This window comes from Rhinolophus sinicus, chromosome 12 (assembly GCF_057876585.1).
Source record: "Rhinolophus sinicus isolate RSI-liver-muscle chromosome 12, RSI-T2T, whole genome shotgun sequence".
Taxonomy (NCBI): Eukaryota; Metazoa; Chordata; class Mammalia; order Chiroptera; family Rhinolophidae; genus Rhinolophus; species Rhinolophus sinicus.
Genome location: NC_142512.1, coordinates 20,625,147 through 20,645,534, shown reverse-complemented (window position 1 = coordinate 20,645,534; position 20,388 = coordinate 20,625,147). Strand labels below are relative to the sequence as shown.

Here is a 20,388-nt window from a genome sequence, read left to right as displayed (position 1 = left end):
GGGTGCGGGGCGCGCGGGCCTGGGGAGTCCCCGCTGGCGGTCTGGTGCAGGGGGTGGGACGGCGCGAGCGAGCCGGGGGTCTGCGTGGGCGCGCGGGGGCCCGGGGGCGGGGAGGTAGCGCGCGCTCCCTAGCGTGCCGAGCGGCGGGGCGACGGGCCGTCCCCGGGGCGGGCCGGGATGGCGCCTCCTCCGCCTTCGCCGCAGCTGCTGCTGCTGGCAGCCTTGGCGGGGCTCCTGAGTCCCACTGAGGTAAGGCGACCCGCCCCCGAGAAGGTTTCGGCCCGGGATCTCAGAGCGCTTTGCCGAAAGTTCCTCTTGGAAGGAGTGGCGCGCGGACATGGCATTAGGAGTCCTGCTCTGGCGGGCCGGGCCTGGGAGGGAGAGGGCAGGGCCCTCGCCGAGTGCAGCGCCCCAGCTCTTCTGCGCCTTGGACCCATAGGTGGTGCCTGAGCCGGCGGAGGAGGCAGGAGGGCGTTGTCCGGAGGGCCTGTGGCCTCTGCCCCGAAAGGTAGGAGTCTGGAGTACAGTGGGAGAGAGGGTGTGCAGCGGTATCCCCGTTCTCCTCTGGCCCCTCTGCACTCTCCACCAGTCACCCTCTGAGGACCTCTGCTGGTTCCTCCAGCCCTTGGTCGCCAATGTCTCCATCCCAACCTGGAGGCATGGGGCCTGTTGTGACACCCCCCCATCCCACCTCCTGCACAGAGTCCCCCAACTGCTTTAAGCTCTCTTCTTTCCCCATGTATAGGTGTCACCAAGAGTGACCTACACACGGATGAGCCCACGGCAGGTAAGTACCCTCAGGAGCCATCCTTGGTGTCTGCACTGGAAGCACTGAGGTCCTTGCAGGCTCTCTCCACCTTCTCAGCTCATCAGCTCCATTCTTTACTACTTTCCTCAGGAAGAGGCAATGTTCTTAGTCCCAAGATGGTGAGCCATAGGCCTCTGTCTGCAGCAAAGCTGTGTCAGGAATGCTGCTGATTAGCTGGCTATGTGAGCAGGGAAAGGAGACTGCAGGGGGAACTCTGAGAGTAGTAGAAGAAAACCAACACATGCCCCGACTCTGCTGTGTGATTGTGGGAAATCTCCTGACTTCTCTGGGCCCCAGTTTTCTGTAAGAGAGAATATTAGTAATGCCCCTAACCACGAGGAGTAAATGAATAGTGTGTGACAGCACTTCAGAAAGTATGAAGCTGTACCATGTAAGGAGTGTACCTCAGGTTGCCAGGCCAAACTGTGGGTTCACCTTGCATGGCTACTTCTCTATTTTTGTTGCCAGTGTGGCCAGATAGCTTCCCTGTCCCCTTTGATTTTCCTTTTGAACTATCTCACTGTTTGATCCTTCTAGTAGCTCCCGGACAAGAGATCTCATGCCACCTACCTGATTCCTTTCCTCAAACAGCCCTTTCATTAAATCATTTTACTGGAAATAAGGAAACCTATGGCTTCTTATTTCCCACCTTACCATGGCCATACTCCCTTGCCTGGCTTTTCAGGCCCTACCGAGTTAAATAAGCCTCGCCTGACCTCTCCAAGTCTGTGGATCCTCTCCAGTCATGTTGGTCTGCTCACCCACATGTGAGTGCCAGGTTCATTCCCACCACTGAACCTTGGCTCCTTCCTATTCTCCACATCTGGCCTGAAGCTGAAGCAGGCAGCTCCCTAGCCACCTGCCATCCATCCCCAACCATCTTCAAAGCCCAGTACAGGAGTCAGCTCTCCCATGACTCTTTGCCTGATCACATCAGCCCTTAATCATCACCTCCAAATTCGTGTCATGCTTATAACCTATCTCTTACAATTCAACAAGTAATCAATTTGAGTTTTATTAGTTCGCTTTTATTTGCATGAATTCTGTTTCCCCGAGTTTCCTTTACATTCCCTGCAAGTGGAGACCAGGAGTTCTCTTTTGGCATCTCCTGCAGCATCTGGCACAGTGCTGAGCATCAGGTCAGCTCAATTAAAGAATAATGAATAATTGATGAAGTGTTTTCATCCTGTGATTGTGCACCTGCTGCCTGCATGCCCTGTATTTGGATGCTTTGGGGAGATTGAATATATAGCGAGGATCAATGACTAGAAGCCCTCGTCTCCATTTAGGGGATGCTTACAGTCTAGACGCGGGACCTGTAGAGCCATTCTTGCAGATGCAGAGAAATACAGCTAACGAGTGTGTCTGACAGGGTTCTGACAGGGTTAACCAGGCATGCTGTCATGGAAGTTGTGAACTTTGAGGGGTGGCAGTTGATGGAGGAGGAGTGAAATGAATGCTCAGAGGCAAGAGGCAGTACATGCCAGTACCCAGGGTCCTTTGACCTTTCCTGAGCCCTGATGGTGGAAGGGTCAAGGGGCCCTTCACCTGGCCCCCAAGATGGGTGAACTTGAGATTCTCAGGGAGGGACCTGGGCCTGGCTTGCTGTCTGTGCCTTTCCTCCAGGCTGAAGATGTCAGCTTCCTCTACCATCCCTGTGCCCACCCCTGGCTGAAGCTCCAGCTTGCCCTCCTGGCCCACGTTTGTGTAGCTCAGCCCTCACTGGCCTCTGATTCCAGCCTCACTCAGGATCGGGTAAGTGATTGGTGAAAGGGGGTTGTCTGACACTGAAAGATGTTGTAGCCCCATGTGCAAGGAAAGGAAAATTCAGGGGCCTCCTCTTCCTCGCTCCCCACTTTCATCTTAGTTCTAACGGTTACCTCCTTTCATAGCCCCTGATGCTGGCAGCCTGGGGGATGGCACTGGAGATGGCATGGGTAGAGCCAGCCTGGGTTGCCCACTGGCTGAAGAGGAGGCGGAGGCGGAAGCAGAGGAAGGAGAAGGCGTGGTTCCACTCTGACAGCCTTTCTGGGCCCTCTCCCTTGGTGCCAACACCGGGAAGAGGGAGGCTGTACCGCAGAGGGTGTCTGCAGGTGAGGGGTGCTGGGTCCAGACTTGGTTGGTGGTGTGTTCATTGGGTTATCCGCACAGGGAAAGGATGAGTGCTCTCTGTTCTCCCCTTAGGCCCCAGCTCTGGCCTTTACTCTGCGGACCTGGCGGCCCCCAGGCACAGAGATGGCATCTGGAAGGTCCAGGCAGCTCTCTCCTGGTGGTGCCAAGAGGCGTGGGCTGAGGGCTGCCCTGGGGCTTCAATCCACCCCCTCGTCCCTGAGGTTGCCCTCTGCTTCCCCATGGCGCTTTGAGGCCAGGGAGACCACATTAGAAACCCTGGGTGAGCAGGGTGATGCCCCATCTGTGCCCACTGTCCCCCTGCTACCTGGGGGGCCTGGAGGCAATGCCAGTTCCAGGATAGAGGCTCAAGTGCCCAAAGGGCAAAGCAGCCCAGGTGGCTGTGCCTGTCCGAGTCAGGCTTCCCGGGCCCCTCAGGCGGCAGCAGCACCTCCCAGGGCAGCCCGGGTCCCCACCCCACGCACCGAGGAGGCTGCCTGGGCTGCCATGGCCCTGACCTTCCTGTTGGTGCTGCTCACCCTGGCCACGCTCTGCACTCGGCTGCACCGAAACTTCCGACGTGGGGAGAGCATCTACTGGGGGCCCATAGCGGACAGCCAGGACACCGTGGCTGGTGAGAAGTTCCCGTCCTCGGCCCCCCCCACCCCCACGCTCCCTGCCCCCCCCATGGCTTCCCTGCCCTTGACTGCTCCCCACCCTACTCGCAGCTGTGCTGAAGGGGAGGCTGCTGATGCCCCCGCGTCGGGTTAAGCGCTCGCGCCGGAGACCCCTCCTCCCGTCCCTGCCGGACAGCGGCCCGGATGGGGACAGCTCCGACTGACCTGCCGCAGCCCTGCCACTGTGGCAGGTTCGGCTCCTCCTCCCGCCGGGAGGCCGCGACCTCTGCCACGTGGACCGCACCCAGGGCCGCCCCCTGGTGGCCAGATAGGGCAGTCCTGCCTAAGCATTTGCAGAGGGGTTCGTCCTTCATGTGTGGTTTGCGGGGAGAAAAAGGAACTGTTTCAGCCTTCCTCGCCAAAACTCCCTGTATTTCTAATTAAATTATTTTAGTAGAGCCTGCAGTTGAGTTCGTGCATCAGCCACACAGACACACTCACTCCCACCCAGGACACTGTCCTAGGCCATTTAGGTTGTGTGTGAAGTAGGGAGTATAAAATCAAGTTGGGTCCCGAAAACCTACCTGGTCTTAGAGGCAGGGTTTTAGGAGCGTGATGGAACCCGTGGGGGTGGGGATGGTGGTGTTACTGAAACACTGTTACTTACAAGTTCCTTTTCTAAGCCAACAGGAGGGCTTCCCTTCCCTCAGAGCAGAATCTGGAGCAGCTGCCGTCTGCATACCCTGCTTCACACTCTCCCCGCGGTTGTCTTTCTCCCATTCATTTCGGCCACTCCCCAGACACTCCCCTCAATTCTCGAAGCATCAGAAACAGCACATGGTCACTTATTTATTTTTGATACAAATGTACATGACACACATCTTGACAGTCAGCCCACCACCACCACACAGGTAGAGCCTGGCCCCCTGGGACAGGTGGGATGGGGAGAAGAGCTGGTGGGTGCTACCATCTGCCTCTCCAGCCTTCCCAGGCTGCAGCCCAGGTTCCAGGTACACAGATACCGCAGGCACAGGTGCTGGCCTCTCAGAGGTTATAAGGGAGGGGCCTCTAGCTGAATTGGGGACCCTGGGGAGCCAGCCCCAGGCTCAGGTGCTCAGTTCTCTGCCCTAGCCAGCACACTCCGCCTCCACAAGGGAGGAGGAGAGATGGAGGGAAGTGGTTTTCACTTTTAAGTTCATAGAGAAGGGGTACGAGTGGTGGGAGTGATGAGGGGAGACAGTGGGCAGGACCCCAGCTGGTCACCCAGGCAATCCCTGGCCCCAGGATGGGGGAGAGGGAGGCTGAACCCCAACGCTGGTCCTGCTGCTCTGGTCCGCTCACCCCTCACAAAACTCCCGATGGGCCAGGCCTCCGGGACGGCACTGCCGCCCCGCACACTCACACGCAGGCACGCAGGGACACTCAGTTACCACAACGTTAAAATTAAGGGGTGGGAGAGGAGAGGGGAAAAAAAAAGTTTTCCAGTGTTTGCTGCTGGGGACCCCGGGAACACAGGCTGGAGCCTGTGCCCTAGGCGGGGGCCTTTTGGCATTAAAGGAGAGCAGCATGGGGGCTGGTGGCTACAGGGCGGGGACATCCACAGAGATTATGTACAAAGGAGGGGATGCCCCCACTCAGCCCCCAATAGGGCTGAATTGGCTCATGGGGGTGGGGTAAATGTAGGGGAAACCGCCCCACTCAGAGTGTCCCCACCTGACCCTTTGCTGAGGGTGCCCCAGAGGGCAAGGGGCCGGGAGTGATGCCTTACAGGCCCCTGCCCACTAGAAGGGAAGGGATGCTATGTACAGGGGGAGGTGCATGGAATGTGGGGGGCAGAAGCTCCTGCCACCCCACCTCCCCATCCTTGGGGGTTTGAGGGGGGGTGGGCACCAGGGCACCTGGCTGCCAGGGGAGAGTGGCAGCACTAAGGGCACTTGAGCCAGAGGCTCTGTTGGGGCGGGGATTAGTATTTGGAGTGGCCCAGCTCCCATGGCCAGTGAGGTCCCAGGGTGTAGGTGAGGGTGCAGGGGGAGTGGTCACTGCTTCTTCTCTCGGGTGGTGATGGTGACCAGCTGCTTAGCAGCCTTGGCGATGTCATAGGCGCACTGGATCACCTGCTGCGTCAGCAGCTGGAAGTCCACTGGGGCGCCCGGCTCGGGGGGCACTGTCTTACGGCACTCGCTCTGCAGCCGGTAGGCGCTGGCGTTGAGCAGCCGCAGAGAGCTGCGCACTGGCTCCAAGGCTGGCCTCTGGAAGCAGGAAGCAGGGAGGAGGGATGAGGGAGTCGGGTCTCGGACTTCAAACCATGAGCCACAGTCATGGCCCAATGTATCTGTGTCTCCACCCAGGCAGCGGTCAGACTCTCTACCCCTACAACACCCTGAGGCCCCCCCCAATCCTGCTCCTCTCGCTGGCTCCTGTACCTTTGGGAAGAGAGAGGCCATCTCAGTCACAGCCAAATGGATCTTCTCTGAGCAGGGCACAAAGCTATGGAGGGAGGGAAAGGTATAAATCAGAGGGCCTCTTAGAGAAGGTGCCCAGCGATAGGGGAACACTGGCCCTCTGCAACACCCAGAGGCCATAAAAGCCTGCACCCCACCCCATACCTGTCATGTTTGAATTCCTGGGCAGCCCGCAACAATTCCTGAATGTTCTTGGTAACCTGCTCCGTCTTCAGGATGACGTCCTCTGTGCTGGGAAGCCCAGGGTCCAGGTCTCCATCCAGGCTTTCCAACTCGGGGTGGAAGTCATCCTCCTTGCCCAGCTCTAGAAACCGCTTCCCTTCCATCCTGAGGCCCAGGGTTACAAGGAGACATTCCAGCCATCAGGCCTGCACCCTCAGACACCCCCAGGCCCACCCGACCTCCCTCCCGCCAGGTGCCTCACCCGAGCAGAGGGTCCCCACTTTGTGTGTTCTCATAATCGCTGTCGGCACCACTGCCGTGGCGGGAAAGCTTGCTCTGGAGGGTGCAGGGGAGGGGTGGTAGGTGAGGTACACACTCACAGAGCCACACAGCCCCCCATCACCTCCCATGCACACACCCCATTCAGCCTGTCCCTTGTGCATAGGGGATGTGACGGTACCGTATGGCGGCTTCCTTCCTGGGAGCAGGACAGCAGCGGGGAGGAGGGAGTGAAGGGCACAGCTGAAGCCGATACCCCCTTCCGGATCTGAAACCCAGGAGTGCTGCAGTCAGTCTCTCTTCCTCCCTGTCACCCCCTTTCCAGCTTCCTCACACTGAGGTATGTACACACATCCCTGTACCCAGCATCCGGCAGAAAGCCTGGTACTCGCTGGGGCTCAGAACCTATTTGCAGAAACAGACCCACCTGCCCCAGGCCCTGCTTACCCGGTAAAGGCCGGCAGGGACATGCATAGAATACATGGCATCATCCTCCAGTTCCTGGGGGTTAGCACAGTGGGTGTCACAGAGGGCCCTGTGGTGGCCCCAGCCCGTTTCCCCAACCCTTTAACACCAGTCAGCAACTCACAGTGCTGTGGAAAGGCTGCAGCCGGGTGGCCAGCTCGTCCCCAGGTGGGCCCCCAAAGGGCTTCAGGGCAGAACCTGGTTCATACATGGAGAAGGCCTGGCGGTCCCTGCGGTGGGCACTCCCACCAGGCCCCATGGACACATGTTCTGCCCGGTCGCTGGGGAGGGGCGGTGTGGGCACGGGCCCTGGCGGCTGCCGGATCTGCAAGTTCTCCGCCTGCAGCTTGTGGATCTGAGGAGGGAGCGGTGTCAGAAACTCCACGGGTCTGGGCAGCACCCCCCACCCCAAGGCTGCAGCCCTCACCTCCCTCTGCAGCCTCCGGAGCTCATCACTCAAGCTGCTGTTGACCTTCATGAGCTGCTGCACCTTTGCCTCGGAGGTGGCCAGGGCCTTCTTCAGCTCTAGGTACTCCTGCAGCGTCACAGCCCCATCAGACAGGTCCGAGGAGTCCATGCTCTGCAGAGGGAGACATAAGCGGGTCAGCCAGCAGGGGCACGGGACAAACGGCCTCAGAGGTGTGCTCTCAAGGCTGTGAGCAGCCCACTTGTCCTGCAGGCCCCGGGGGACAGGCGGACAGAGCCGGGTCTTGGTGGAGGCCAGGGGAGGGCGGGGGCGGGGCAGCACTCAGACCCGGGCTCGGTTGTTCCGCGTGGTGCCGGCAGTGCGCAGGGGCTCCTGGTCCGTGTCCTCGTCCGAGGCCACGCTGTCGTAGTCGTGCTGGTCGTCGAGGTCACTCTGGCTCCGCGCAGATAGCTCGAGGTTGTCTGAGGGCATAGGCCTGTCACTCAGGGCTCAGCACACAAGCCGTCTATCCGGCCATCCCGGAAAGAGACTATGCTGGAACGGGGCCCAGCGCCCACAGCCCACCTGCGCCCTTCCCACCTGTGGGGCTGCTCAGGCTCTTGCCCTGCTGCCGCCGCTTGGCCTCGCTGAGAATGTCGATGATCAAGGTGGCAAACTCTCGGGCATTAAAACGCGCCAATTTCTGCCGCCCCTGCGAGGTAGAAAGGGCCCGGCGGCATGAGGGGACCCCTGCTATCGGCTATAACCACAGCGAAAACGTCTCAGCCTGGCTCACCTGGCCAGGACAGGGGGTGAGGGATGGCATAAATTCAAGGTGCCTAGGGGAGCTCTCACGAAGATGCTGGAACCCCTCCCCTCCCCTCCCCTCGCCCCCACACCGGAGGCTGCTCGTCAAGTGCTCAAAAGAACAGCCTCTTCCCCACTCCCATATCCCAATGCCAGCCAGGCCTGGAGAAAGGCCTCGGCCAGGGGTGGAGAAGAACAGGCCCAGGCCCAGGCCCAGGCCCAGGCCCAGGCCCAGACAACAGCCAGTGAGGAGAGGAAGGGCAGGGCCCACAGAGCTGGCAACCCCAGGAAGGGAAGAGACTGCCCCAGGCCCCCGCCCAGCCCCCTTACCTGATTCCGTGTGGCCGAGTATTCGGGGTTAACAGGCAGGAAGGGCACAGCACTGCGCTCTGTCACCAGGGTGCTGTGGTTTTGGGTAGCCAGCCACACTGAGGGGAGGAGCAAGGAGCAGATGTCCAAGGTGGTCAGGCCCGGGGAGGAGAGGGGGGAGAGGGCTCAGCACTGCTCCTGGCTCCTCCCCACGCCCACCAAACTTGGTGTTCAAAACAGGAGAGGTCTTCAGACAGGCGAAGCAAGGCTGGGCAAGGCCAGCTGGGGACTGACGGACAGAATGAGGCGACTCCTTCTCGCCAGGCCCAGCCTAGAGTTTGGGCTGGAATCTGGCTGTGGCCAGGAAGGAGTGATGTAGGGGGGTGGAGCAGGACTGGGGAGAGAGCCAAAGTGGGAGGAAGCCAGAACAGAGATGAGCCCTAGTCTGGGGGTGGGGTGGGAGGCGCAGGCTGGCTGCCTCCAGCTCAGCACACTCTGCTGGGCCAGGGAAGCTGCCCAGGCGGGCTCACAGCTGGCAGGGATGTATATGCAGGCCTGCTGGGCAGACCAACCCCAGACACCCCTTCTTAGAGCCGCAAGCGATCCCAGCCCCTCCCCAGAAGGTAGGTGCTCTGTCCTATCTATCTGCCCAAGGTCTCTGAGACCTTCCCTGCTCACCAGCATCATTTTCTCTTCGATCCACCTCGTCATACACGTCCATGGCAAGTTCCTCAAAAAGCCGGTTGCTGAGCTAGAGGCACAGAGCGGGACACAGGCTTTGTCAGGTCAGCTGGCCCTGGCACTCAGCGCTGACAGGGCCAGCTTACTGGGATGCCATCAGATGTGGGAAATCGCTTGTGTCCCTTGTGACACCCAGCTCCCACAGTCCCAGAACTGGAAAGTGGGGTAGGGGTCTGTCCGCCAGACTCCAGTGGGAGGGAACAGCTAGTGCCCTTGTAGGTCAGAGATGGAGCTAGGGCTCTGGGAGCCTTTAGAAGGCAGAACCAGGGTCAAAAACAAGGGGTGGGGAGGTGGAAAAGGAGACTGGGGAGGCTAGAGTGAGGGCAGGTCAAAGATTTGGAAAAGGGTACCAGGTCAGAGAAAGGGGGAGCAATCGCAGGGATGGGGGGATTAGAAATGGGAGCAGCTCCAAGTATTAGGGGCCTGTCTGAGCAGACTCACCGCCTGCAGCTTCTTCTTGGCAGCTTTGGCCAACTCGGACAGGTCCAGGCTGTGGATAAGGAGGGAGATGGGAATGGGGAAGAAGGAAGAGGCCAAACATGAGAGGTGGCCAGGCCCTTGCCAATGACCTCCCCAACATGCAGGGATCCCACCAAGAGCCACCCTGCCCCACCCAACCTCCAGAGCCTGCTCCCGTGGCAGATGGCAGATACCTCTGAGACATGCACTTTTGCCGAGATCTAAGTCCAGAGAAAGGCAGCAGAGGGAAGAACAGGATAGAGGCAGCAATTACCCAGGAGCAGGGCAGCACACGCCTTTCCACGTCAAGCTCAGACCCATCTCCGTGTGCACACCAGACCCAGAGTGTACAAGACTGAACTCATCCACCCCCCCAACCTGTTCCTGGACGGCTCGCTCCTTCTCTCGGTGACCCACTCACCCAGCACCAACATTGACTCCTGAGAACCACCTGAAACCTCCCTCAACCTCTAGCCTGTGACAGGCTTTCCCCAGGTTCTGCCATCATTTCCTCCTGCTTGGGTTTTGCCTGGGCTTTTGCAGTAATTTCTTAATCCAGCATCCCACTTCTGGTCTTGCCCTTACTATCCTTGTTCTACCCAGCAACCCAGGGTGATCTTTTTGACCCCTGGTCGTAAAAACATCTCAATAATAACAGGCATGTGTGGCATACTTCAACAAAAAGCTCACTTTAAAAATGTGCTAAATGCTTTGTATGCATTATCTTATTTAATCCTTTCAACAGTCCAGAAAGATAGGTACTGTTGCCCTCATTTCTAGCAAAGGTAACTGAGGCTCAGAGAGGTTAAGTAGTCTGCCTGAAGTTACACAGCCAACAGGCAGCAGAGCTAACTCCACACATCCAGGCCTGGAACCCGTCTGCCCTGGGGATGGTCACAGCCCTTGACAGGGCTCACAGCACTGGCCACTCTCTCGCCTTGTCTCTATTCCAGTCTTGCTCCTGGGATTTCCTGCCTCTCACAATATGCTTCAGCCTCATGGTCTGCCTGCAGTTCCTGCCACAGTATTTCTAACACCTATGCCTTCGTCACTCTTGCTGTACTTCCCACACTGAACTACAACTGTTTGACTAGGCTGCCTCCCTCTCTAGGCTGTGGGCTCCTTGAGGGCAGGGACCATGTCTGAGTTACCTCTGTGTCCCAGTGCCTAGAACAGCAGCTGGTGCTCGAGTAACATTTCATTGAGTACCTGCCCATATGTGTTTATAGCACCCCCCTGCCCCTCAACACACACTCAGGCATACAGACAAGGCAGAATCAGACCAGAGAAGTAGGGGGGAGTCTTGGGGTTTCAGAACTGGATGTCTGAGTTCAGGGATCCGAGGCGCCCAGGCCTGACCATCCCCATCTGCCACACTGGCCTTTGGAGAGGGATAGAGCCTCCCTCCTCTCTCCAGATCCAGGCCAGAAGCCACAGCTTGGCATGAAGCTTCGGCCATCCAAGGCAGCCACCAGGGGGCGCCAGCATCCACCTTGTGAGCTGGATGAGAGGTTGGCAGAATGTCCCCCACAGCTTGGGCACCTCAGGCCTCTCAGATCAGAGGGAGAAACACCTGAACTGTGCCATGCCCTGCCCCCAACCCCTGCCGAATTTCTGAGCACACCACAGAGGCCTGGCCAGTAGTCCCATAGTTAGTCAAATCCCTGGAGCCCACCACCTTTTCACTGAGGAGCAGGTTTATTTCACAGTGGGGTCAGCGCCCCTGGGAACAGAACCCAGTGATCCCCTGCTCCTGGGGGTGCTCCCTGTACTCCAGCTCTATGTGCTTGACAGGACGGGGCTCAGGCTACGCTGGACAAGTGCTGAGTGACACATCTTACCTGCCGCGGGGCCCAGGCCCAGCATTAGGGAGTGAGGACTGGACTGTGAAATGCTTGAGCCTCCAGCCCCTAGAGGGGTGAAGTGGGGATGGGGAGGGGTCCCAGGCCCCTAAAGCCTGGGGAGTGGGAGAGGTGGAGCTCTGAGGGTCAGGCACCCACACGGCCTCTAACAACCTCTGGGAAAGGATGTCAGGTGGGTACTCACCTGTCGGCCATCTGTGGGATGATGTAATGCCCGTTCTTGTGATCTGAACAAAAATAAAAATGCCAAGTCACTGGTGCTGGGTGGCCTTAGCAGCTGGGAGCCCACCTCACTGCCATGAGCAAGGCTTGGCACCCAGAAGTGTCAGGGAAAAGGGAAGAGGGCAGGCCACCCCCAAGACCCCTGAGAGCTGGCTGGAAGTTAGGCCCACCCCCATTCTCTACCCCAATGTGCTGCAGCCCAGAGCCTGCAGCAATTTCACAGGAGCCAGTTGCCTAGCAACGCTGTTCCCCAGCTGGCTTTGTCACCATGGCACCTGCTGCTGGGGTGTGTCTGAGTCCCACCTGCCTGGTACAGCCAGGCCAGCCCCGAACTCTGCTCACCAGGCTTTCGTCCACAGAGATAGAAGGCCAACCGGTCAGTGAGCTCATATTGGCACTCGACTAGCCTTTCGGCCAGCTCATGGTGCCCCGCCTGCCTGTGGGGAGGGGCATGGCTCAGCCTGCAGCAAGAGCCCACTCCCCCCGCCCACCCAAGCTTCACCCTTCACCCTGACCCTCACCTGGCGTAGTCAATGGGGGTACGGCCATTAACGTCAGGGGAGCCAGGGTCGGCCCCATACACTACAAGAAGCTCAGCCTGCAGCGTCTGCCCCGCCTTGGCAGCCACGTGTAGAGGCGTGGTGCCCTTCTCTGGGTGGAAGAAGTTGGCCTGGGCACCCAGGGACAGCAGGCGCAGACATGTCTCCAAGTTGCCCGTCCGCACGCTCGAGTGCAGTTGCTGCAAGGAGCGGAGTGTGCAACAAACGTGTGTGCATGAGGCCCCTCCCCTCTTCCAGTCCAGGCAGGGCCTGGGGCTCCTATTACCAGCTCCAAGGACCCAGCTGAAGTTGGGTTGTCAGGGCGGACAGACAGCTTCCCACTAGGAGTTAATACCAATTTATAATAGCTGTTGTCAGTCACATCTACCACGTGCTGCGTGCCCTACTTGGACCAGGCATTATCTACGAAATGCTGTTATTTCTTTCCCATTTTACAGATGAGGAAACTGAGGCTCTGAGAGGCTAAGAAACTGGCCCAAGTGGTCCCAGCTTTTGGGTGGCAGCTGAGGAATTTAGCCTGGTATGTCTACCTGGGAGCCGAGGGGCCTTGACCACCTGCAGCCTGCCCACATATTCTGGTCCCTCCGCCGTGCCCGCTGCTCTTGCCTGACTTGGCTGCCTTTGGGGCCTGGGGCTTGGCAGTGACAAAGGAGAGGTCTTCAGGGCATTGTGGGTCAGGAGAGGAGAGGCCCACCCATCCATTGTGGGGCCCCCCAAACCTTGCTGAGGTCTTTGGCGGTGACCCCGTCATCATCTCGGCAGGGAAGCTTGTGCACAAATGCCAGCATCTGGTACTTGGCCCTGATGAACTCGGACTTGATAGGGCTGTGAGGGGCACACAGGAGAAAATGGGGAGCCGAGCAACAGAGGCCAGTCACCCAGCCACCTCCCGGGCCCACATCCCAGACCACGCAGCCCCTGCCACCACCCCTCCAGCCCGACTCACTGGACTTTGTCTTGAGGGTTGGCTTTGCGCCGGCCGCTCTGCACTTGTGCGGGGTCCAGCAGAGAGTGCTCCCAGATGGAGTTGGCCCCATTGCTGGCGAGCGTGTGCACCATCTGCGGGGAGGAGATGCCAAGTCAGAGAGCCCACTGCGAGCTGGGCACCAGCTGCAGCCAGTGTGGCTGCAAACAGTACCGAAGGGCCTACTGTGTGCCTGACACCACTGCACCTGTGTCCAGTCAGGCCACCCAAGGACTGGGGTCCTGTGTAGCACTTCAGGTCACACAGCCAGCACGCCAAGGCTCAGAGAGGTTAAGTGACCTGCTCAATGTTACACAGCCAAGCCAGTAAGTGGCAGAGCTGGGGTGGGAGCCCAGATCTGTTGGATTCCAGTCCTGGAGGCCTCCTCTCTGCACAGGTGAGTGGATGGGTAGAAAGAGTCAGGGAGAGGTTCGGCCCCAGGTGGGCGCTGCGTGGGGTGGGAGTGCCTCGTGGGCCACTTTCGATAAGCAGAACTGGCGCTGAGAATCCAGACAGGTGTGTATGTGGGTGTGGGGAACATGTACCTGTGCTCCGCAGGCTGTGGGAAGGAGGACCCCCGCGAGGCCCCGTACCTGCAGCAGTGTGGGAGGCCAGGCGCTGTGGCGAAGGTGCTTCACAATGGAGATGTGGCGTCCCAGGCTCCGGTGCACGCTGCAGCACTCGTCACACACCAGCACGCCCCTGCTGATGGACGCCCAGCCAGGGTCTGCGGGGTGGGGGCGGGGTCAGCCGTAGCCAGGCGGGGCAGGGCACCTGCTCTGGGCCAGCACTCTGTCTAGTGTTCCACACACAGTCACTCCCTCGGTCCCCCTAAGGTCCTGATGAGGAAGCGGAGCTAAGGCAGCGGGAGGAATTTCCTCAAAGGCTCCAAGCTGGCGACTGACAAAGCCGAGCCCTTTCCTACACATCTTTGCCCCTGTGAGGAGGAGTGGTTCCCCAGGGCGTACTTACAGGACTGGTTTTCTGTCCTGCAGCCACTACCAGTCCCACAGCTTTTCCGCAGGGAACAAGACTGCTGTCCCAGCCCTTCCCCGGGGAGGCAGAAATCCCCTAGGGGATGCAACCCTGATGCTTACGCACCACACACCCCTCTCTCCTCCTGTGTTTGGGTCAGTGCCACATCTCTCCTGCACCCAGACTTCTGGGTGCAGGAGCCACTGGCCCAACTGCCTGGCCCATCACACCCCTACAGAGGCTCCCGACTCTGCCCTCATCCTGGCAAGCAAGAGGCCTTTTCATGCCCAAGCCTCCTGTCACCATCACTGATGGGCTGAGCTGGAGCCCCTCTTATGGAGGATGGAAAGAGCAAAGGAGCTAACATTGACTGAGCACCGCTGTGTACCACCGGGTACTGCATGTAAGCTGCCTCTCAAAATGGTTAGGCAAGGCAGAAAATGCTATACCCCTGCTTTACCAACCAGGAGAGGTTAGAGCACTTGCTCAAGGTCACACAGCCAATGAGTGGGATTGCTGGGATGTGGACCCAGGCACTTAGATGCCAGAGACCATGCCATGTCTATAACCACTGTGGTCCCTCTGACTCTGCTCTGAAGGGGGCAGCCCCCAGTGGGCGAGGGCTCTGGCAGTCACTCTCTACTCCTTAAGAAGTGAACTTTGGAAACATGAAGAGGGGGCAGGGCAGGGTGGGAGCTCCTGGGGTCCTTCTCAACGGCAGGGGAGATGCCACCCATCCCAGGCCCCTTGGGAGAGGGGGAGGAGACAGCTGCATACAGCTCAGGCTTTGGAAAGGTCATGGGGAGAAAGCAGCCATTGTGTGCCACTGGAGAGTGGGGGCAGGGAGCCTCTCTCCCAGGACACCCTTCTCTGCCTAGCCCCCCCCCCCCCCCCCCCCCCAGTCTCAGAAAGCCCTGTCCTGGGGGTGGGGGGTGGGGGTGCGCTGGCTCTCTGCCTTGCCCCATAGGGCTCAGGGGTAATGAAAGCCTCTCCAACCAGAAGGTGATTCTCAGACCCTTCCCTGCAAGGACTTCCATCAAAGTTCCCAGGAGAAGTATGTGGAGACTCTGAGTCAGGGAGCAGCATGAGCTCTGCCCACAGCAGGTGTCCCCTCATGGCTTGGAAACAGGAAGTGAAAGAGGGAGCTCAATTCCTTGGGTCAGTGCTTCTTTAGGGACCCCCAAAACAGGGCAACAGAGGGATACACAAGGTGTTTGCTATACTTTCCTGGGGGGTTGATTCCAGGGGCCTGAGAGGAAGGGACCCACCATCTGTGCCAATGAAGAGCCTGAATGCACACTTTAGTATTGGCTTTACCCAAGCAGTGAGGCACCCCAGGCATGGAAAACGCCCTCCCCCCACTCGCAAACACCACTGGGTCAGGGGTCTGCCCTCTAGCCACCTCCGGCAGCCCAGGCAGGAAGCTGGAAATGACGCAGCCTAAATTCCTCTTGTTGAAATGGTGGGGTTTCCTGTAAGTGGGGAGCCGCCCAGGCCAGGATCATAAATGGGCTGCCCTGAAGTCTCCACCCCCACCCCAGACCCGTGGTCCTACCAGAGAAGCCAGGCCTGGGAGGACTGGCCAGACATCCAGGGCCAGACCAGACATGGCAAGTCCCTGAAGATGGCAGTGCCCGAGACCAGGACCCGGAGAATGCAGTCCAAAGCTTTGCTTAGCACGCTCCTACGCTGGGGGAGGGGTTTGCCCACCCCTCCACAATGACCTCAAATAGGAAGGTTGGGCACAGGACCCTGACATTGGTGCTAGCTCAGGTCTGGATGATAGATGAAAAGCCCACCCTCACCCTACTACTTCTTCCCTATGCCCAAGGGGCCGTGGCCATACCCAAGCAGGGGCCCCAAAGCCCCACTTAGGCCAGTTCCTAAGCAGAAGGGCCAAGAAGAGTTTCTGAAAGTCAAATGGCTATTGAAGTTTAAGGTTAAAGGGACCCTGTTGCCAAGAGACTCCCTGGACCAAATATGGGGCAGAAGGGATAGGGGAACATAAGGGCTAGGGGAGGTGGTGACCTCCTCAGTGTCCTGCCAACCCTCCTGGACTTACGCCTCTACCAGAATGGGGGTCTGGTAAGTGCAGGCAAGTGGGGGAGGGGTCCTGGGATAATGTAACCAGTGCTAATCCCATGGCGGCCTCTACGAAGGTAAATTCAGGCCACCCCTTAAAGCCACTAGTGGCCTCTGGGCCGCAGCAGGTCTACTACAAAGGGCAGCCTCTCCTGAGCTAGGAGCCAGAGCCTCACTAGGGAAGAGAGAGACGCCCACCATCTTGAAAGCAGACAAGAGTGATCCACAGGGATAGGGGTCAGAATGGTGGTTACCTTGGGGGGGGGGTTGATGGGGAGGGGGCACAAGAAAACCCTGCAGAGTGATGGAAATGTTCCACCTCTAGACTGGAGTGGTGGTCACACAGCTACATATACATGTACATACTCATCAGGCTAAACAGTAAGGTGCTGGCACTTTCCCATACACAAGTTATGTCCATAAAAGAGGAAGAAAGCCCACCACTCCCCCACCCCCACACCAATCTACATTATGAAGAGACGAATGAGCCTGCAGGTTCCCAAATGTCCCTAGCCAATGGCCAGCCTTGCTCATCCAAGGTGCCCATTGGTCTCCACTCCTGTGCCTGCTGAAGTGGAAAGGTTAAGATGGCGGCCCAGGGGTAAGGAGCGGGCCCTTGAGAGCTGGGCCAGGACTGTGTGGCAGGGTGAGTGGAGGGGAAAGAAGGAGGCCCCACACATTCTCCAGGTTCACTGACCCCTGCCCCTTCTCTTGAACCCCCAAGGCAGGCAGGGACACAGATGGTGCCTGCCGAGGTGGCACCAGCTGCCATAGCAGCCAAGCTATGCCCAGCTGCCTCACAACATACGCTTATCCCATGTGCCCAGACCTGGGAGCAGAGGGAGAATGGGGGCCTTTGGGGTCAGGCTGCATCTCACCTTTCACCTCCATAACCCCTCAATGAACCAACCACAAAAAAGACACAACTCCATTTCCCGGGCTGGGGCTGCAGGGTTCCTACCAGAGGGAGTGAGAAGCCTAGGACGCTGGGCGGGAGGCACACGCCCGGGACGTGGTCTGGGTCTGGGCTCCAGATTCTCGGTTCCCCTCAGGCTTTTTCCTGGCGCTGCTATAGTTCCCAGACTGAGAATGCCACTCACTCCACGTATTGTATGGAAGGGGGGGGGGGTAGCCGCAGGTAGCCAGCAGGGATCCTGACAAGCACCCAAACACTTGGGAGGTGCCTGCTCTGTACCAGACACCATGCTAGGTGCTGGAGTGGGGCGATGAGTAAGACTTTGTCAGCACCCTGCCTACCTCACCATCCTCACCTCACCACCTGCCTCTTCCTGACCTGTATCCTGGATCAGGGGGAAAGGAGGTACCCAGGGCGCAAATGCCTCTGTGGGAAGGACTGGGATAGAGCTGGGCAGTCCAATACATCAGATGCACACCACTCCTTCCAGAGCCCAGAGGCTTTAGCCAGTCAAATGACATGGAGAAAGGACAATTGCCGTGTTGATGCTGTCCTATGGCCCTCAAGCCCAGAGTCAGCACCACAGATTTAGAGCTAGGAAAGTCCTTAAAAACCATTTCTACTCCAACTTCTTTGCTTCACAGTTGAGAAAACTGAGGCCCAGAGTGAGGAAAGTCTTGCCATGGGTCACTAAGAAGGAAATAAAGGCACCACTAAAATCCAGGCTCCCCTGATAGGACATCTGCTCAGCATACCCCTGCCAATCCTAGTGGCCCACCCCACCATGCTACGCCCACCCAGCAGAGGTCTAGAATAGCCTGGGACACACATATAGAAGGCAAGCTTTCCTTTGAGTCCCTCCATCCCCAGACCTGCCTGTGATTGGGGCAAAGGGGATCATAGTCTCCAGCTAATTAGGGGTAAGGACACATACCCCGCAGACAGCATCTTCAGAGCTCTCTAGATCACGGCGTGCTCTGAGAGGAGGTCCCAGGGTCATAACCACCCCCAGAGTACTCTGCCTCTGCCAGGTACCCACAGTTCCTACCTGCTCTAGCTTGGAGCCATAGAACCACCAGGGCATCTGTGGATCTCAACCTGTTGTGGTCCTGGGCCTGTCCACAGTGTGGCTGGAAGTTACGGGCCCATAAGCTAGCACCCCACTCTCTCACACTTAGTGTGCCCACAGTCCCCTAGAGTTCACAGACCCCCTGAGCCTGCCCAAAAGTCTACCAGGGAGACAGCTCCTTTTCTAAAGAGAGAATGGACAAAGGCCAGGGCTTCCTTCCCCAGGCCAGCTGCTCAGCCTCATCACTGGCAGCGTCCTCCCACATAGAAGGGAGCAGCCTCTCGGGTCACTGCTCCTCACTTCCTCAGCAGGTCAGGGGGGTTTCACATCAGCCTGGACCTGACTCTGCTGGGAGGGAAAAGGGAAAGACCACGGTAAATACAGCCAGGAAGCCAACGGAGTCCTGGGATGGAGGCTTCCCTCAGCACTGCTTCCTACCCATTTCTGGCCAGACTGGGCTAGAGGACCAGGATGGGTCTGTGCCCAAGCTGGGGCAATGCCAAGCCACCTTCCCAAGAAGGCCTTCCTGGGGCACAGGAAAAGCCAAGTCTAGTTGCTCCCAGTCACCCAGTGACCTGGGGATGCCTCGGTGGACCATGCCCAGGCTCATTCTGGTCCTGAACATCAGGCCCTGCAAGGAGCCCCAGCCTTGGGCGCCTGGGGCAGGGAGTTCCAGGAGTAGCCACCCCCTCATCTGCTCGCTAGGAAACAGTATCCAAGCCCCCACCCCCACCCCCGCCCATCTGCCCAGCTCTCTGCCCCTTGCCCTCCGCCACCCCAGTGGGCCAGCAGACCATGCGAGCAGCAGGTGCAAGACGCGGGGGTGGCACTGAGATGACACAAAACCACACTCGCCCCCACCTCCTAAACCCTGCCGGCCTCCGCCACAGCTCTCCTGCCACCCCAGGCTGGCGCTTCCGTTTGGATATCGAGATGGGGGGGAGCAGCAGGCTGCCCGCCTCCCTCAGACTGAGGGGTGGGAGGCGGCGCCGGGAATGTCCTTCCTCGCTTGTCCGCGGACGCAAGGGAACAGGGGGCCCCCAGGCCAGCCCTCCTGCCAAGGACGCGGCTCCGCAGTGGCCCGGGAGGGGGCCGAGGCCGGAGGCGGGAGGCCGCAGCCCCCAGCCCCACCCCGCCCTCCGGCCCCGCACGGCGCTCCCGCCAGGCCCCGGCGCCCGCCGGGCGGCGGCCTCCGTACGCGGTCCCGCCCCCGGCCTGGCCCTGCTTACCCGGGGCGCTGCAGTCGGCACACACCTCCGCTCGCGGCCCCTTCCGGGACATCCTCAGCGGCGACGCGGCCGCAGCCCTCTGGGCCAGCGTGGGGGGCGCGGGCGGCGGGCCCGGGCGGCGGCGGCCCCTGTTGCCCGGCCCGGCTCCAGCAAGGCCCCGGCTAGGCTCCGCGCGCCCGGCCAACCGACCGCCCCCGGGGCTGGCCTGGAACCCGCCGTGCCCGCCTGCCCGCTCGCCCTCGGGCGCCCTCCGCCCCGCGCCGCCCCGCGCCGCCCCGCCGCCGCTCGCCTCTCGCTCTCTCCGCCCCTTGCGCGGCTCCCGGCCGCTCCTGCAGGAAACGGCGCAGGCCCTGCCCACCGGGGGAGGGGCAGTCCGCACACCCGCCCCGCCGACCGGCCCTGCGGGCCGCGCCTCCCAGAGAAAGGAAGCCGGGAGCGCGGGCGGGAGGGGGCGGGAGCGCTTAAAGGGACCGCGGCCGCCGCGGGGTTGGAGCGGGCAGAGTCGCCTGCGGCCCTGGCCCCAGCTCTGGCGCTCCTTTGCCCCGGAGGTAGTGTGAGTCTCTCTCACAGCCCTTTCACTTTCGAGATTGGGGGTGGACTGGGAGGTCGGGCGCGGGGACAGTGGCCCCTGGGAATCAGGGAAGAGAGGAAGGAGCTGGAGCTTCAGGCCCCCTTCCTCGTCAAGGGGCTGTGGTTTGGGGTACCCGCTTATCTTTGGTTGGGGTAAGGTGTGCGTCCTGGTCTTGCATGTGCCCACATCTGCGTGTCCAGGTGTGTGTGTGGTCACACCCTTGCTGACTATGCACACCGCCAACAATATGGTCGCCCAGGTGCCAGAGAGGTCATGCAGTGTATCGCTCTACCTCTGGCCTTTCTCAATGCTTC

General features: G+C 59.7%; 2 protein-coding genes across 3 annotated transcripts; one reads left to right on the top strand and one right to left on the bottom strand.

Annotated features, from left to right (window-relative positions):
- The first annotated feature begins 27 nt into the window (after positions 1-27).
- Positions 28-3,992, top strand: TP53I13 (tumor protein p53 inducible protein 13). The gene is made up of 7 exons (XM_074320813.2): positions 28-249; positions 440-508; positions 746-787; positions 2,435-2,563; positions 2,701-2,901; positions 2,993-3,551; positions 3,646-3,992. Exons 1-7 carry the CDS (start codon positions 178-180, stop codon positions 3,756-3,758), a joined length of 1,185 nt encoding a protein of 394 aa, XP_074176914.2. The 5' UTR covers positions 28-177; the 3' UTR covers positions 3,759-3,992.
- A 378-nt stretch (positions 3,993-4,370) lies between these two features.
- On the bottom strand, positions 4,371-19,825 carry GIT1 (GIT ArfGAP 1). 2 transcript variants are annotated; one of them, XM_074320804.2, is made up of 21 exons: positions 19,504-19,825; positions 13,826-13,959; positions 13,215-13,327; positions 12,988-13,093; positions 12,230-12,447; positions 12,051-12,145; positions 11,671-11,713; positions 9,819-9,845; positions 9,607-9,655; positions 9,103-9,175; positions 8,446-8,543; positions 7,909-8,020; positions 7,657-7,790; positions 7,330-7,482; positions 7,027-7,257; positions 6,885-6,938; positions 6,619-6,705; positions 6,421-6,494; positions 6,141-6,323; positions 5,958-6,021; positions 4,371-5,783 (listed from the first exon to the last, which is right to left on the bottom strand). In XM_074320804.2, exons 1-21 carry the CDS (start codon positions 19,553-19,555, stop codon positions 5,571-5,573), a joined length of 2,313 nt encoding a protein of 770 aa, XP_074176905.1. In that variant the 5' UTR covers positions 19,556-19,825; the 3' UTR covers positions 4,371-5,570. The 2 variants fall into 2 exon arrangements, with proteins under 2 accessions (XP_074176905.1, XP_074176902.1); XM_074320801.2 differs by lacking the exon at positions 9,819-9,845 and having other exon boundaries at positions 19,504-19,692.
- Positions 19,826-20,388: the final 563 nt, after the last annotated feature.